We start from the raw sequence: 14,728 nt of genomic DNA, 5'->3' as shown, positions 1-14,728 counted from the left end.
GAATGGAGACGGTTACTTGCCTGTTGTCTGTTAGTAGGAAGTCTTTGGCGAGGCCGGCGAAAGGGAAGTGGAGCAACCCAGCTGTTTGTTTCATCTTGATAGACTTCTTTGTGCATCATCTTCAGAAAGGCAAGATCTTCCATAGATGGAGCTAGTTTGTCGTCATCCTTTGTAGACTGGAAGATGTCAGCCATGTTGCTCTTTGTGTGTGTTGTTGCAAGTTTGTGTTCCAAAGGTAAGGTCGGTGAAGTCCCATGTTCATTGTAATGGCAAAACTTCTCTTTGATTTTGATATTGTTAAGACATGGTCTCATTTGGCTGTGGCGCCCATTCATGAAAACGCTTATCTTGAAAGCAATAACTTCGACTGGTTTGTGGGCACCATTCAGACAGACAATCTCCTACTATTACCCATCCAAAGGCTAATTCCTGAGCGTGTGGAGGACCATTGTGCTGTTCTGATACTTTGTGAACCTCAGTGATATCTCTTCCAAGAAGAAGAAGAATCTCTGCCTCAGGGTCAAGTGGAGGTAAGTTACGAGCTATTGGTTTGAGATGAGTATGGTTCCAAGCAGCATCGGGAGTTGGAATCTCAGCTCTGTTGTCAGGTAGTTCGTTACACTCAATGAGTGTGGGAAGTGTGAATCTAGCACTGTTATTGATGGATTCTACAATGAAACCTTTTTCTCTGCCTCCCAGGATTTCTGATGTGCCGGCACATGTTTTCATTGTGTAAGGAGATGCATTTTCAGTTACACTGAATTTGTCACAAAAAGCAGACTTTGCTAAAGACTTATTACTCCGGTCGTCTAGAATAGCATAGGTTTTCAGCTTCATATTAGGATGATTTTTGCAATATACATTAACTAAGCAGATCTTGGAACATGATCTTCCTCTGAAACCATTCCCACAGACCTTTGTGCAGCTGGATGTAGCGATAGTTGTGGTAGGGTGTTCATCAACCTCCCCGCCATGCTGGAAGGCAGGGATGAAATGTTCACCTTTACACCAGGGCGCTGGACCAGGATGAAGGGCTGCTATGTGTGTTTCACTGTCACACTCTAAGCACCGAATCCTTGGAGTATGGTTCTTGGCTTGGTGTGATGTTGAAGAGCAGCAGTGGAAACACGGATGAAGTTTTCTTTTAGAAAGGTTTTGCATCTAATGGTTTCTCCCTAAATCATCTGCATTTGTAGAGTGGGTGGAGTTTCTTGTGAATTGGACACTGTTTGCTGAAGTCTTCTGCCAGCACAGACTTTCCTTTAGGAATTGCATGGTCTACTTCTGTCTTGTGCACAGTAACAGGGAACCTTTTGGCTCTGGAGGAAAACGTCTGTCCTGTAGGTGGTGTTGTGTTTGATACAGTAATTGTAAAATTGGGGTCATTTCTCATATGTGCTTCATTCCTGATGAAGGTGGAAAAGAATGAAAAAGGAGGAAAGCTAAAATTGTGTTCTTGCTTATCTAGATCCTTGTTGCATCCACTTCTCCTGAAGGGCAAACTGCAGTCAAGAATACGGGCGATGCCTCGTGCAGTGTCCAGGTAAGACAAACCAGGTTGGTATCCTGCCACTAGAACTCAATCTCTAATAATAAATCTGCTAGTTCTCTGAGACGTTGCGGTTCTCTGTTAGAGAGTTTGGGAAAGCGGTCGATTTTATTTACCCATAGCACTGTTCCAGCCTTTCCCAGATACTGCTGAGTCCTACAGCAGGGTGAGTAATATGAACTGATCTTATTTGTCGAGCGTGCTCAGCTGATTCTGGACCAAGCCACTTAGTTAACAAGCTCCTCACAAGGCTTTAAGTCAAGGTTTTTGATAGCATTTGAGACAGTTGATTTCCATGCCCAGTAATTCTCTGGCTTGTCATCAAACTTCATGAGACCAGCAGTGAGTAAGTCTCTGCGTGCTATGAACTTGGCTAGGAAGTTTTCAGGCTTTGTAGCATATGGCTCATTTCTCATGTTTGGTGAGTAATACCCATTTGAGGTATAGCATTTAGATGGATGACAATGAGTTATTGTGTCTAGACTCTTCGCTTCTTTTTCAGGTGCTTTGACAGGCTCAAAACTGTTTTGTGGGTCCTGCGACTGAAAGAGTGTCTCACCAAATGAACTGACATGTGGTGGTGTTTCTTGAGGAAATTGAATAAACTCTCTCTGAGATGGGAGAGCATTTTGCTGTTCTCTGTCATCTGACTGGAACAGTGGTGTGATGGTCTTGTTTGATACATGAGGATCCCTGCTTTTGTATGTATTGTGGCGGGAGGAGCAAACGACAGACACAGTGGGTGTGGCGTCAGGCCTCAGAGAGGTTTTTATTAAACAATAATAATCAAAATAGTGTCCAAGGGGGAAAAAGTGTCCAAAATAAACAGGGGATCTGGTGTCCTCGTCGTGCTGCGGGGTACGTGAAGGAGGGCAGTGTTCAGAAAGGAAGGGTCCAGGGAAGGTGCGGAGTCCGGTAGCCGCACGCGCTCCTCTCTCGGGTCCGGGAGCGAGTGGTGGCGGCTTCTCTCGAGCGGCTTCGTCCTACTCCTTGGCCCCCGGAGCTTCTGGGGGATTAAACGGCCCGGCATCCTGGCCCGTCAGCCGTAACGGGTGCGGCAGTCTTCCTACTCGACGCGCCCTTCCTGGACCCACGAGGACACCAGAGTGCATGCACGGGGAAAAGACCGGTCTCCCGAGGAGAGGCGCGCTCAGCATTTAAACGCCGGCGGTGATGAGACTCTATTCACATCAGGTGCGCCTCATCACACCCCGCCAGCCCTGGCTGTTTCAGCGCCCCTCCTCTCTCACACACCCACTCCCGTCGGGAGCCTGGTGAAGGGCGGCGAATACGGGACGGGGTGGTGATGATGATAAGGGGGGGAGGCAGCCGACTCGTCACAGTATATTGATCATGAACATATTTCTCAGTTCGCTTAAGTGAGTAAAGATTTGAGTTGATTTGTTTACATTCATGTTCAGATGATTCTTCTGTGTCAGCTGCATCAACTATTGCCTCAAAGGCTGTAGCTTCAGCTAAGGCTGCTTCTGTCTCTTTCTCTTGCTGGAGTGCCTCTAACGTAGCCTCTAAACGTGTCTCTTCTACTTGAAGTTGTGCTTTCTTTGTTTTTATTTCAATCTCTCTTTGTGCATATGCTGCTCTCGTACGAGCGGCTTCAGCTTTAGCTCGTGCCTCTATTGCAACAAGACTGACTGCTGATCTTCTTGAATGTGTTGATCTGGATGATTTAGATGAGTGTGAATGTGAACACTCTGACCTGTTCGCATGGCTCACGTTTCCCTTTGAAAGCATTCACTGAGCAGATGAGAAGTTCATTCACAGTTGCTGTAATCACTGTTGAATCTGTCTTTTCACTGTTCTGCCCTCTTCCCGAAGTTAGACAGATAGATAAACTCTTTCCGACACGTAGACTTGTGGCACAATGCTGCTTTATTCCACACCACGCTGAATGTGTATGTTGAAACAGAGTGAAACTACAGAAAAGAGAAGTATACTGAAGCTATAATTATCTCTAACAACACAATAATATCTCCTCCTTTTAGTGTCAATTAGGCTATATAGTCCTTTCATAGCTTTATAAACGAATTCATCAAATTGAATACAAATTATCTAAAAAAAACTTACAGACAATGCTTTCTACAGATGATCACAAGATGAATGGCTTCTGCAAGTTTGTTTGTGAAGTTCTACTTTAAAAAGTCAACTAATTGAATTTAACTGACTACTATGGTAACTATATTTTAAATCAAGCTACATGACTAGGTATCAGAATTGATCACAAAAACTGAACTCAAATGGTTGATCCAGAACACTGTATGTTTATTGATATTCTCTCCAGGTATCAAGTAACTAGTTCAGATAAGTTATCAACAGACAGATAAAGGATCTGTCAAATAAATGTCTGGCCGACGTACACATGCTTTCAGAGTTGTGGCATCTTAATGTGCAAAACTAAAGTGTGATGTTGAACAACCAACACAATATGCAACTTGAACAAAGAGAAGTCATCTGTGAACGTGTATCTGTTGGTAACCTGTAAACGTGAATAGAAAGACATGTCTGAGACATTTGTTGGGGAGTGTCTGAATCTGAAAAGGGCAGATGAGTGGAGAGATTTCTGTATCTCTTCACATGATATGACTTTCTGGCCGGTTAAGTGTTACTGTTGTTCATTGCATACTTTAGCTTTGAGTGCATAATTGATTTTAAATCCTAGCATTTGGTTTCTTTTGTGACTCCAGAACAATTAAGGTAGATTTTTGCGTTTAACCGGTGTAACTAGATTATAAAGCTGTTAGGTAGTTTAAGGGGAAGCAATTAAAGACTGACAGAATGGAAAGAATCCTTTAACGTGTTTGTAAAGAATATTTGCGTGATATATGAGCTGTTGTAGAGCTGAGAGTTTATTGATCCTGAGAGTAAGGTGTGTGCCAGTGCTGATGTGTGTTATGGAGCATCTCAGACAGGCCTTGACGTGTCTGCTTGTGTTTTTAGCTATCTGACGGGAGACCAGTTTTCCAGTGAGTCGTCTCTGGAGGCGTACGCCCGCTGTCTGCGGATGGGCTGCAGATGCATCGAGTGTGAGTCTCAACGCAACACTCAGCCAGCCGTTATTAACGTTGCACACTGCTGTTGATGAATGCTTTATATGCAAACACATTTCAAAATATCTCAGTTTTTTAATCTTGAAACTAACATGCTGATAGTACAGCTATTATGAACTGAGTAATATACAATAGTGTTCTTTTCATATTTTCCTCCCAGTAGCAAAACTATGCATATCCTGCTGTTTTAGTTCTAGGTTCTGGAATAAAACATGCTAAAAAAAAGTTTATTTTGGTTTGTTTTTCATTTGTTTGTTTCTTTTGATTTGTTTCTTTTGATTTGTTTGTTTCTGTCATTTGTTTGTTTCTTTTGATTTGTTTGTTTCTGTCATTTGTTTTTCCTTTGATTTGTTTGTTTCTTTTGATTTGTTTGTTTCTGTCATTCGTTTGTTTCTTTTGATTTGTTTGTTTCTGTCATTCGTTTGTTTCTTTGATTTGTTTGTTTCTGTCATTTGTTTTTCCTTTGATTTGTTTGTTTCTTTTGATTTGTTTGTTTCTGTCATTCGTTTGTTTCTTTTGATTTGTTTGTTTCTGTCATTCGTTTGTTTCTTTGATTTGTTTGTTTCTTTTGATTTGTTTGTTTCTGTCATTCGTTTGTTTCTTTGATTTGTTTGTTTCTGTCATTTGTTTTTCCTTTGATTTGTTTGTTTCTTTTGATTTGTTTGTTTCTGTCATTCGTTTGTTTCTTTTGATTTGTTTGTTTCTGTCATTCGTTTGTTTCTTTGATTTGTTTGTTTCTTTTGATTTGTTTGTTTCTGTCATTCGTTTGTTTCTTTGATTTGTTTGTTTCTGTCATTTGTTTTTCCTTTGATTTGTTTGTTTCTTTTGATTTGTTTGTTTCTGTCATTCGTTTGTTTCTTTTGATTTGTTTGTTTCTGTCATTCGTTTGTTTCTTTGATTTGTTTGTTTCTTTTGATTTGTTTGTTTCTGTCATTCGTTTGTTTCTTTGATTTGTTTGTTTCTTTTGGTTTATTTAATGTGTGGGTTTTTTCATGTTTTTTGTTTGTTTGTTTCATTAGTTTTTCTTTTGTTTGCTTGTTTTGAATTACTTTTAATTGTTTATTATTTTTAAATGTAACAAACATGTACAGTAACAATAAACAGGCAAACAAAAAGTGCAGAAATGTATAACAATTATATTTTTTATTTTTTAGGAACTGAAATTTGACGAACTATTTTTCTTTGTTTAGAGCTAGAACTATGAGACTAGACTGACACGGCAGTATCGATGTCCTGTAAGTGTGTTGTTGTGTCTCTGGCAGCTCGTGTAACGTGTGTCTGTGTGCTTTTGCAGTGGACTGCTGGGACGGTCCTGAAGGGATGCCTGTTATCTACCACGGTCACACCCTCACCACTAAGATCAAGTTCAATGATGTGCTTTTCACCATCAAAGAACACGCCTTCGTTACGTCTGAGTGAGTGTGACCGGTTCTGTGTGTGATGTTTTGATACGGTAATCTTCTGAATGTGTGTTATGCAATAGTCATTGTGATTCCTTTACATGTGTTTGCGCACAGCTATCCCATCATCCTCTCCATCGAGGACCACTGCAGTATTGTCCAGCAGAGAAACATGGCCATCTTATTTAAGAAAGTGTTTGGAGAGATGCTCCTGACCAAAGCGGTGGACATCTCAGCCGACGGTCTCCCCTCGCCCAATCAGCTCAAGAGGAAGATCTTGATCAAGGTGGCTACATGAGAGGAAATGCCATTTTGTAGCTATTTATGTTAAGATTTTCTCAACTAAGCACCTTCATTGTTGGATTGATGTTTTCAGCACAAGAAATTAGCCGAGGGAAGTGCCTACGAGGAGGTCTCGTCTTCAACGCCCTACTCAGAGAACGACATTAGCAACTCCATCAAGAACGGCATCCTGTACCTGGAGGATCCCATCAACCACGTGAGATCCCCTTCATCTGCTCCAATAGAGACGCTAGATCTGTTGGCAGACTGTTGAGACTCATGGATGTTCACTGTTGTCCTCACAGGAGTGGTATCCTCACTTCTTTGTCCTGACCAGCAATAAGATCTATTACTCTGAAGAGACGTCGAGCAATCAAGGGAACGAGGATGAGGAGGAGCACAGAGAGGTGAGGGAAACTCCGCTAACCTGACTGCAATTTTCAGTCGTGTAATATAGTTATTTAGCTGTTTTCACACAAGTGTATCTTCAGGGTCCCCACAAGTCACAAAGAAAATCAGTTTTATTGAATTCAAGGTCTTAAATGTTGTAAATCTTAATAATCATGAGGGACAGACAAACAGGAATTGCAAAATGATGTGATAATTAACCAACATTCAAAAGGCTATGATTTAATGAATTAAACTCTCTCTTTCGTGGTCTACAGGCTCTTGCTTTCAGAGCATTATGCAGTTAATGAATACTGTGCATTTAAGCCAAGTGATTGCTTATGATCTTGTTTACTTTATGGTTTTTATTTTGTAATATGTTGTTAATTGTTGTAATGGTGCACAATTCAGCTCCCTCATCTGCTTGAATGAGCAGCTGGAAGTACTAAAGCATAAATATTTGAAAATTAGAGTCTCTTTCTTTCTATCTTTCTCTCTCTGGACCATCCTGTCACAAAAAAGAAAGGCTAAAAACTTTTAATGCATTCAGTGTATAAATTCACAATTATTGGCACAATAATCTATTTATTGCTTGTCTTTAACACACACATATCACATATGTATCTATATGTATGTGTATACTGTACATATACATATATATTGAGTAAACACTGTCTTGGGTATTTTAACCTTGCAGTTACCCTGTTTGAAGTTGAATGTGTGCTGCAGCCTGTTTAATCAGTTTTTTCCGGGTTTGTTCTGTAGGCGTGTTCATATGCTATTAATTTGATTTGTGCAGGTCTTAAAGGTTATACGTTTTAAATGTGACTTTAAAAACTCTTCAAACATCTTTGAGCTTATTTAGTGGTCAGTGTGACAAACGTTGAGGTTACGCAACCGATTTTTGAGCTAATCTTCTATCGTTTAGAGCCGAGCTAGCACACGTACATCGTCGAGGCGTCTGTGCTGCGTGTTTTCATCTGGAAGACATGTTTTAGTATTTGCTTCTCTGCAGTGCGTCTGAGATGTTTCCTGACAGTTGTTAAATAGACATTTAGAAAATGTCTTCAGAACGAATGTAAAACTGACTTTGTAAAAACGCAGATGTTCGTACACAGCAGATGCTTTCCTATACTGGTAACTAGATACGTATTAGCATGCATATTACTAGCATTAGCTGTTTATTAGTACTTATAAAGCACATAATAATACCTTATTTTGCATGAGCATATTTTAGATCCCTTAACCCTAATACAACAACAATCTTACTTTACTATTAATAAGCAGCAAATTAGGAGTTTACTGAGGGAAAAGCTTAGTTTGTAGTGAATGTGTTTCCTCATCTAAAGGGTTAATTTAGGTCTGAAGTCTTGTAGATGTACGTTTGCTGTTTATAATGGCTTAATTTAACACAGAAAAGCCCCCAGTTTCCAGAGAGCTTCCAGTGCTACTTTCGATTCAGGTAAATTTAACTAGGTGTGTGTGTGTGTGTATATATATATATATATATATAAACACACACACACACACACAAACTGCTATTATAAAGTTTGGGTTCAGTAAGGTTTATACTCATCAAGGCTGCATTTCTGCATTTATTTGATTAAAAATACAGAAAAAAATTAACTTTTTAAAATATTATTGCAATTTAAAAAAAACAAGGTTTTCTATTTTAATATACTTTAAAATACAATTTATTTCTGTGATGCAGTGCTGAATTTTCAGCATCATTCAGTGTCACATGACCCTTCAGAAATCATTCTAATATGCTGATTTATTATCAATATTTACATTACAGCAATAAATAATATTTTAATGTATATTAAAGAACATGAAAAATCCTGCTTGACCGCAGTGGTAGGTCTTTGAACGCAGTTCAGACTGTAGCTGCTCCTCTTCTCCAGACCTGTAACGGCATGGACCAGCATGTGACGGAGAAGTGGTTTCACGGGAAGCTGGGAGCGGGGCGTGACGGGCGTCAGATCGCCGAGCGTCTGCTGTCGGAGTACTGTCTGGAGACCGGCGCGCCAGACGGCTCGTTCCTGGTGCGGGAGAGCGAGACCTTCGTGGGAGACTACACTCTCTCCTTCTGGTAACCTGCCCTCCTCTCAGAGCAGCGGCTGACCGCTTGCTTACTGGAGAGAGCCAATCCGGAGATTTCAAACTGATTTTTAATCTCTCTTAAAACTAAGCCAAATACAGTTTTGCCATTTTTAACAAAAATAAATGATAAAAACATGATATAATTCAGCCATAATAAGCTGGAATGGCGTTAAACACAAACAAACAAACAAACTTTTAAAACTAGATAAGTATTTACTAGATGTTGCATAGATTATACAAGACTGACTGAGGAAGAGTCCCCTTTCTGTCAAACTCATTTCATTGGACTGTCTTTTAAATGTATTTGGAAAACTCGCTTAAGGAATTTAGTATAATTTTGCCAGAACAAGTTTTAGACTTTTATCATGTGTTAATCTAAAAAATAGTGCTGTCAAACAATTAATCGCATCCAAAAAAAAGTTTTTGTTTACCTAATATGTGTGTAATCTGTGTATATTTATTATTTATATATTAATTCCCACACAAACTTTAGTTTTTTTACATATATTAATATAATTTATATATATATATATATATATATAAATATATATAAATATTTAACATACAAACATAACATATTTTTCTGAATTATATAAATGCATTTGTGTGTATTTATATATGCGTAATAAATATACACTGTACACACACATATGTGACCCTGGACCACAAAACCAGTCATAAGTGTCAATTTTTTTAAATTGAGATTTATACATCATCTGACAGTTTGTTAGGATCAGACAATATTTGTCTGAGATGCAACTATTTGAAAATCTGGAATCTGAGGGAGCAAAAAAATCTAAATATTGAGAAAATCACCTTTAAAGTTGTTCAAATGAAGTTCTTAGCAATGCATATTACTAATCAAAAATGAAGTTTTGATATATTTACAGTAGGAAATTTACAAAATATCTTAATGGAACATGATCTTTACTTAATATCCTAATGATTTTTGGCATAAAATAAAAATGTATAATTTTGACCCATACAATGTATTTTTGGCTATTGCTACAAATATACCCCAGAGACTTCAGACTGCTTCTGTGCTCCAGGGTGACACACATATTATGTAAACAAAAACTTTTTTGTTGGTTAATCGCGATTAATTGTTTGACAGCACTAGTAAAAAATCTTGTGTAATATAACTTGTGTTTGTTTGCTGGTTTTTATTGTATTTGTTATACAGAATTTTTTTTGCCATGAAAATAGCCTAAGATGCTGACATGGCATTAAATCAAAATAAACTACTCCTGCCAGTTGAAAGCGTGAAGCGGCTGTGAAATAAGAGCGTTGGGTTGTTTCTGCTCAGGCGGTCCGGTCGGGTTCAGCACTGCAGGATTCACTCTCGGCAGGAGGCTGGCAGCCCCAAGTTCTACCTGACGGATAACCTGGTGTTCGACACGCTGTTCGCTCTCATCACACATTACCAGCAGGTGCCTCTGCGCTGCAACGAGTTTGAGATGAAGCTGACCGAGCCGGTGCCCCAGACCAACGCTCACGAGAGCAAAGAGTGAGTCCCACGTCCACAACTGACCCAGCTGATGATCCAAGCGACTTACAGGGACAGTTCATTACATTTACATTTAGTCATTGAGCAGATGCTTTTATCCAAAGCCACTTACAAATGAGGACAATAGAAGCAATCAAAACCAACAAAAGAGCAATGATATGCAAGTGCTATAACAAATCTCGCTTAGCCTAACGCAGTACACTTAGCAAGGTATTTATATATATAGAGAGAGAGAGAGAGAGAGAGAGAGATGAAGTGCATTCCAATTAGTCTCAGTCAAACTGCAGTTTTTTTTTTAATTAGGTAAAAAATAACTTAAAAATACAGCTAGCTAACGCAATAAAACGCAATAAAAACATAACATAATAAATGACTTGATTTTTGAAAACTTAAAAAAAGAGATGATTTTGCAAATAAACTCTTCATATATATATTTATTTATTAGTGGTGTCAAAATTAGCGTGTTAACACATGCAATAATTTTTTTTCAGATTAATGCGTTCCTTTGGCATATATTTGTATACTTTTATCATCTAATCAATCTCAGTATGTGATTTAACCTTTAACCATTTAACCATAATTTAACTTGAGTTTGCCTCACTAAGGTTAAATTATGCCCAAGTCTTTCTTTGGCCTACGCTCTGGAAGTGATCTGATGATTCTGCTAAACATTAATTAACACTGAAACTAAACTATATAAAGACTAAATAAAAATGTGTTCTCAAAATAAAAAGGGTAACACTTTAGAACAGGGAACACTTATTCACTATTAACTAGGACTTTTCTCTCAATAAATTGCTAATTTTCTGCTTATTAATAGTTAGTAAGGTAGTTAAGTTTAGGTATTGGGTAGGATTAGGTGTCAGGGTTCTGTCACTTCGGTCTAGTTTATTCATGGTTTTGTGACGGAGCCCTGACACTCCCTTCTTGTCTTGTTTTCTGGTGAGCGCGATGTGCTCGAGCTGCGCGCTCTCTTGTCTGCGTGCTCTGTGTCATGTTGGGGCGTGGTGTTCGGATCCCGGCACTCCTGTCTTGTTCAGGCTCAGTTCTGGTTTCGTGTCGGGGTTCGGACACCCGCACTCCAGGTTTGTTCTTGCTGTGGGAGCGTGCGATTTCGAGTTTGTGTGTGTGTGTGTGTGTGTGTGTGTGTTTTGTTTAGCACGCGGTTCGGTTTCGGCCACGTGCTTTTTTTCTCTTTATTTTGTCTTGTTCTGTGTGGCACGCAGCTTGTATTTTTTCACTGGATGCGTGTTTTCATGTTTGTCATGTTTTGTGAACATGCAGCTTATGAGTCTCCTCGTTAGCTGCGTGTTCGTGTCCTGCTTTGCACATGGCTAGTGATTTTTGTTTTGCTGGCCATGCGCTTGTGTTTTTGTTTTGTGTGAGCACATGGCTTGTCTTGTTTGGTTCTTTGTGCCATATGCTCTCATGTCAATTGTCTTGACCCCACCCACCTTGTTTCCTGATTATTGGTTAATTTGCCCCACCTGTGTTTACTCGTTACCCTCCTCATTTGCTCCCTTCATACTCTCCTTGTGTTTGCAGTCCTGTGGCGGTTCGTCGTCAATCTTACCCTGAAGTCCTGTCCTGTCCTGTCCTGTCCTGCCTTGTCCTGCCTTGTCCTGCCTTGCCAGTCTGTTTTTCCCCTACGGGGTAGTTTTTGTTTGTTTATTTTATTTTATAATTAATAAAGCCCTATTTCCTCCTGCAATTGAGTCCTCGCTCTCATCCCTTCACCCACACCTGACAATTAGGGATGTAGAATAAGGCATTAATATGCGTTTAATTACTACTAATAAATGACTAATATTCTAGTAATAAGCATGCTAATAAACAACTAGTTAAGAGACCCTAAAATAAAGTGTTAGCATAAAAACTAAAACTAACAAAAATATTAATGAAACTGAATTTTATAGCAAATTTGAAAACGATATTAAAATAAAACCAATTAAAAAATTCAAAACTATAATAACCTTGCTAGTCAGCCGTTACGCTTTCTCCAATAGTAGGAGCATCTCTGAGCAGCTTCCTGTTCTCCTGTGTTTCCCCCGGTCTAATTTGAGCGTGTGTTGTGTGTGTTTTCTGTGCAGGTGGTATCACGCGTCTCTGTCCCGCAGTCAGGCTGAAAACATGCTGATGAGAGTCCCGCGTGACGGGGCTTTCCTCGTTAGGAAGAGAACAGAAGTCAACTCTTTCGCCATTTCCTTCCGGTGAGATCCAGACTCCCGCTCTCATGTTTGATTGTGTCCTTGTTTCTGCAGCTCTTCTCACTCTCGTCTTTCTCTCTCAGGGCGGAGGGCAAGATAAAGCACTGCCGCGTGCAGCAGGAGGGACAGACGGTGGTTTTGGGCACCTCAGAGTTTGACAGTTTAGTAGATTTAATCAGTTACTATGAGAAACATCCACTGTACCGGAAAATGAAGCTACGCTACCCCATCAACGAGGAAACACTGGAGAAGATCGGCACTGCTGTGAGTGATCTACACGACAGACCCGTTACATCGCTGCTTAAAGGGAAAGATCAGCCAAAAATCTGTTAACCCTCGAAACTGAATTCTGTCTTTCAGAAAACCAGACATGAGTCTTGTAAACCAAACCATTGACTTTCTTTGTATGGACAAAAAAAGCACTAAAAATACTCAAATACTCAAAATATCTTTTATGTTCCTCAGAAGAAAGAAAGTTGTACAGTTTTGGTGTGAAATGAGATCAAAATGACAGAATTTTGGGTGAACTGTCTCTTTAAGGATGCACCAGTATGGAATTTCTAGACTAATTAGATGATTAATTCAAAGCACTGCTGTCACCAGTGCTGTCACCAGTGCTGAAACTAGTGCTGTCACCAGTGCTGTCACCAGTGCTGTCACCAGTGCTGAAACTAGTGCTGTCACCAGTGCTGTCACCAGTGCTGTCACCAGTGCTGTCACCAGTGCTGTCACCAGTGCTGTCACCAGTGCTGAAACTAGTGCTGTCACCAGTGCTGTCACCAGTGCTGTCACCAGTGCTGAAACTAGTGCTGTCACCAGTGCTGTCACCAGTGCTGTCACCAGTGCTGAAACTAGTGCTGTCACCAGTGCTGTCACCAGTGCTGTCACCAGTGCTGTCACCAGTGCTGTCACCAGTGCTGAAACTAGTGCTGTCACCAGTGCTGTCACCAGTGCTGTCACCAGTGCTGTCACCAGTGCTGAAACTAGTGCTGTCACCAGTGCTGTCACCAGTGCTGTCACCAGTGCTGAAACTAGTGCTGTCACCAGTGCTGTCACCAGTGCTGAAACTAGTGCTGTCACCAGTGCTGTCACCAGTGCTGAAACTAGTGCTGTCACCAGTGCTGTCACCAGTGCTGTCACCAGTGCTGTCACCAGTGCTGAAACTAGTGCTGTCACCAGTGCTGTCACCAGTGCTGTCACCAGTGCTGAAACTAGTGCTGTCACCAGTGCTGTCACCAGTGCTGTCACCAGTGCTGTCACCAGTGCTGTCACCAGTGCTGAAACTAGTGCTGTCACCAGTGCTGTCACCAGTGCTGTCACCAGTGCTGTCACCAGTGCTGAAACTAGTGCTGTCACCAGTGCTGTCACCAGTGCTGTCACCAGTGCTGAAACTAGTGCTGTCAAACGGTTATGTATTTGTTTACATGATATGTGTGTGTGTACTGTGTATAATTTTTAATGTTTAATTTTTATATATATATATATATATATATATATATATATATATATATATATAAGTAAGTAAACTTAAAGGGATAGTTCACCCAAAAATGAACATTTTGTCATTAATTACTCGCCCTCATGTTGTTCCAAACCCGTAAGACCTTCGTTCATCTTCAGAACACAAATTAAGATATTTTTGATGAAATCCGAGAGCTTTCTGACCCCCCCATAGACAGCAACACAACTGAAATGTTCCCAGGGCCAGAAACATAGTAAGGATCCTTGAGCACATCTGTACATCCAAGAAATAATTGTTTTGTTTAAGTGTGAGAAATATAACTTTTCCTTTACAGTCTTTCTTGGAAACTGCTGTTCGATTATTGGAAAGAACTAGCAGGTTTTGCACCAGATCTGTGTATTATTGTGGTTTTGGTTTACAAATGTACCTATTAATTGTTAGTTAGACCTTACCGTCAGGCGGTTTTTGAGTGGCCTGAGTTAAAGTGAAAACTCTTCCTCTTCTTGTCTGAATGCAGGAGCCTGATTATGGATCTCTGTATGAAGGCCGTAACCCTGGATTCTATGTGGAAGCCAATCAGATGCCCACGTTTAAGGTACCTCTGCTCTCTCTGCATGTACAGCGTGTTTCTGGTACTGTTTGGTTTAGTGTATGACGGTCCTGTGTGTGTGTGTGTGTGTGTGTGTGTGTGAGCAGTGCACAGTACGAGCCATGTATGAATACAAAGCCCAGCGTGATGATGAACTTTCCTTCAGTAAGAGCACCA

The 14,728-nt window shown here is 40.2% G+C and overlaps 1 protein-coding gene across 4 annotated transcripts in view; it reads left to right on the top strand.

The window, feature by feature from the left end:
• The window catches only part of plcg1 (phospholipase C, gamma 1), a 55,653-nt gene that overhangs the window by 25,769 nt on the left and 15,156 nt on the right, over positions 1–14,728 (top strand). For all 4 annotated transcript variants that reach the window (XM_079400902.1, XM_079400900.1, XM_079400903.1 and 1 more), the window contains 11 exons: positions 4,505–4,590; positions 5,909–6,029; positions 6,132–6,300; positions 6,391–6,513; positions 6,602–6,703; positions 8,588–8,775; positions 10,093–10,293; positions 12,384–12,503; positions 12,584–12,764; positions 14,480–14,557; positions 14,659–14,728. The exon at positions 14,659–14,728 is cut by the window's right edge and continues 34 nt beyond it. In XM_079400902.1, coding sequence (XP_079257028.1) covers positions 4,505–4,590; positions 5,909–6,029; positions 6,132–6,300; positions 6,391–6,513; positions 6,602–6,703; positions 8,588–8,775; positions 10,093–10,293; positions 12,384–12,503; positions 12,584–12,764; positions 14,480–14,557; positions 14,659–14,728 — 1,439 coding nt within the window. The remainder of the gene's footprint in view (positions 1–4,504; positions 4,591–5,908; positions 6,030–6,131; positions 6,301–6,390; positions 6,514–6,601; positions 6,704–8,587; positions 8,776–10,092; positions 10,294–12,383; positions 12,504–12,583; positions 12,765–14,479; positions 14,558–14,658) is intronic.

This window comes from Barbus barbus (genome assembly GCF_936440315.1).
Source record: "Barbus barbus genome assembly, chromosome: 40".
In the NCBI taxonomy this organism is placed as follows: Eukaryota; Metazoa; Chordata; class Actinopteri; order Cypriniformes; family Cyprinidae; genus Barbus; species Barbus barbus.
This window is presented reverse-complemented; position numbering and strand designations above follow the sequence as displayed.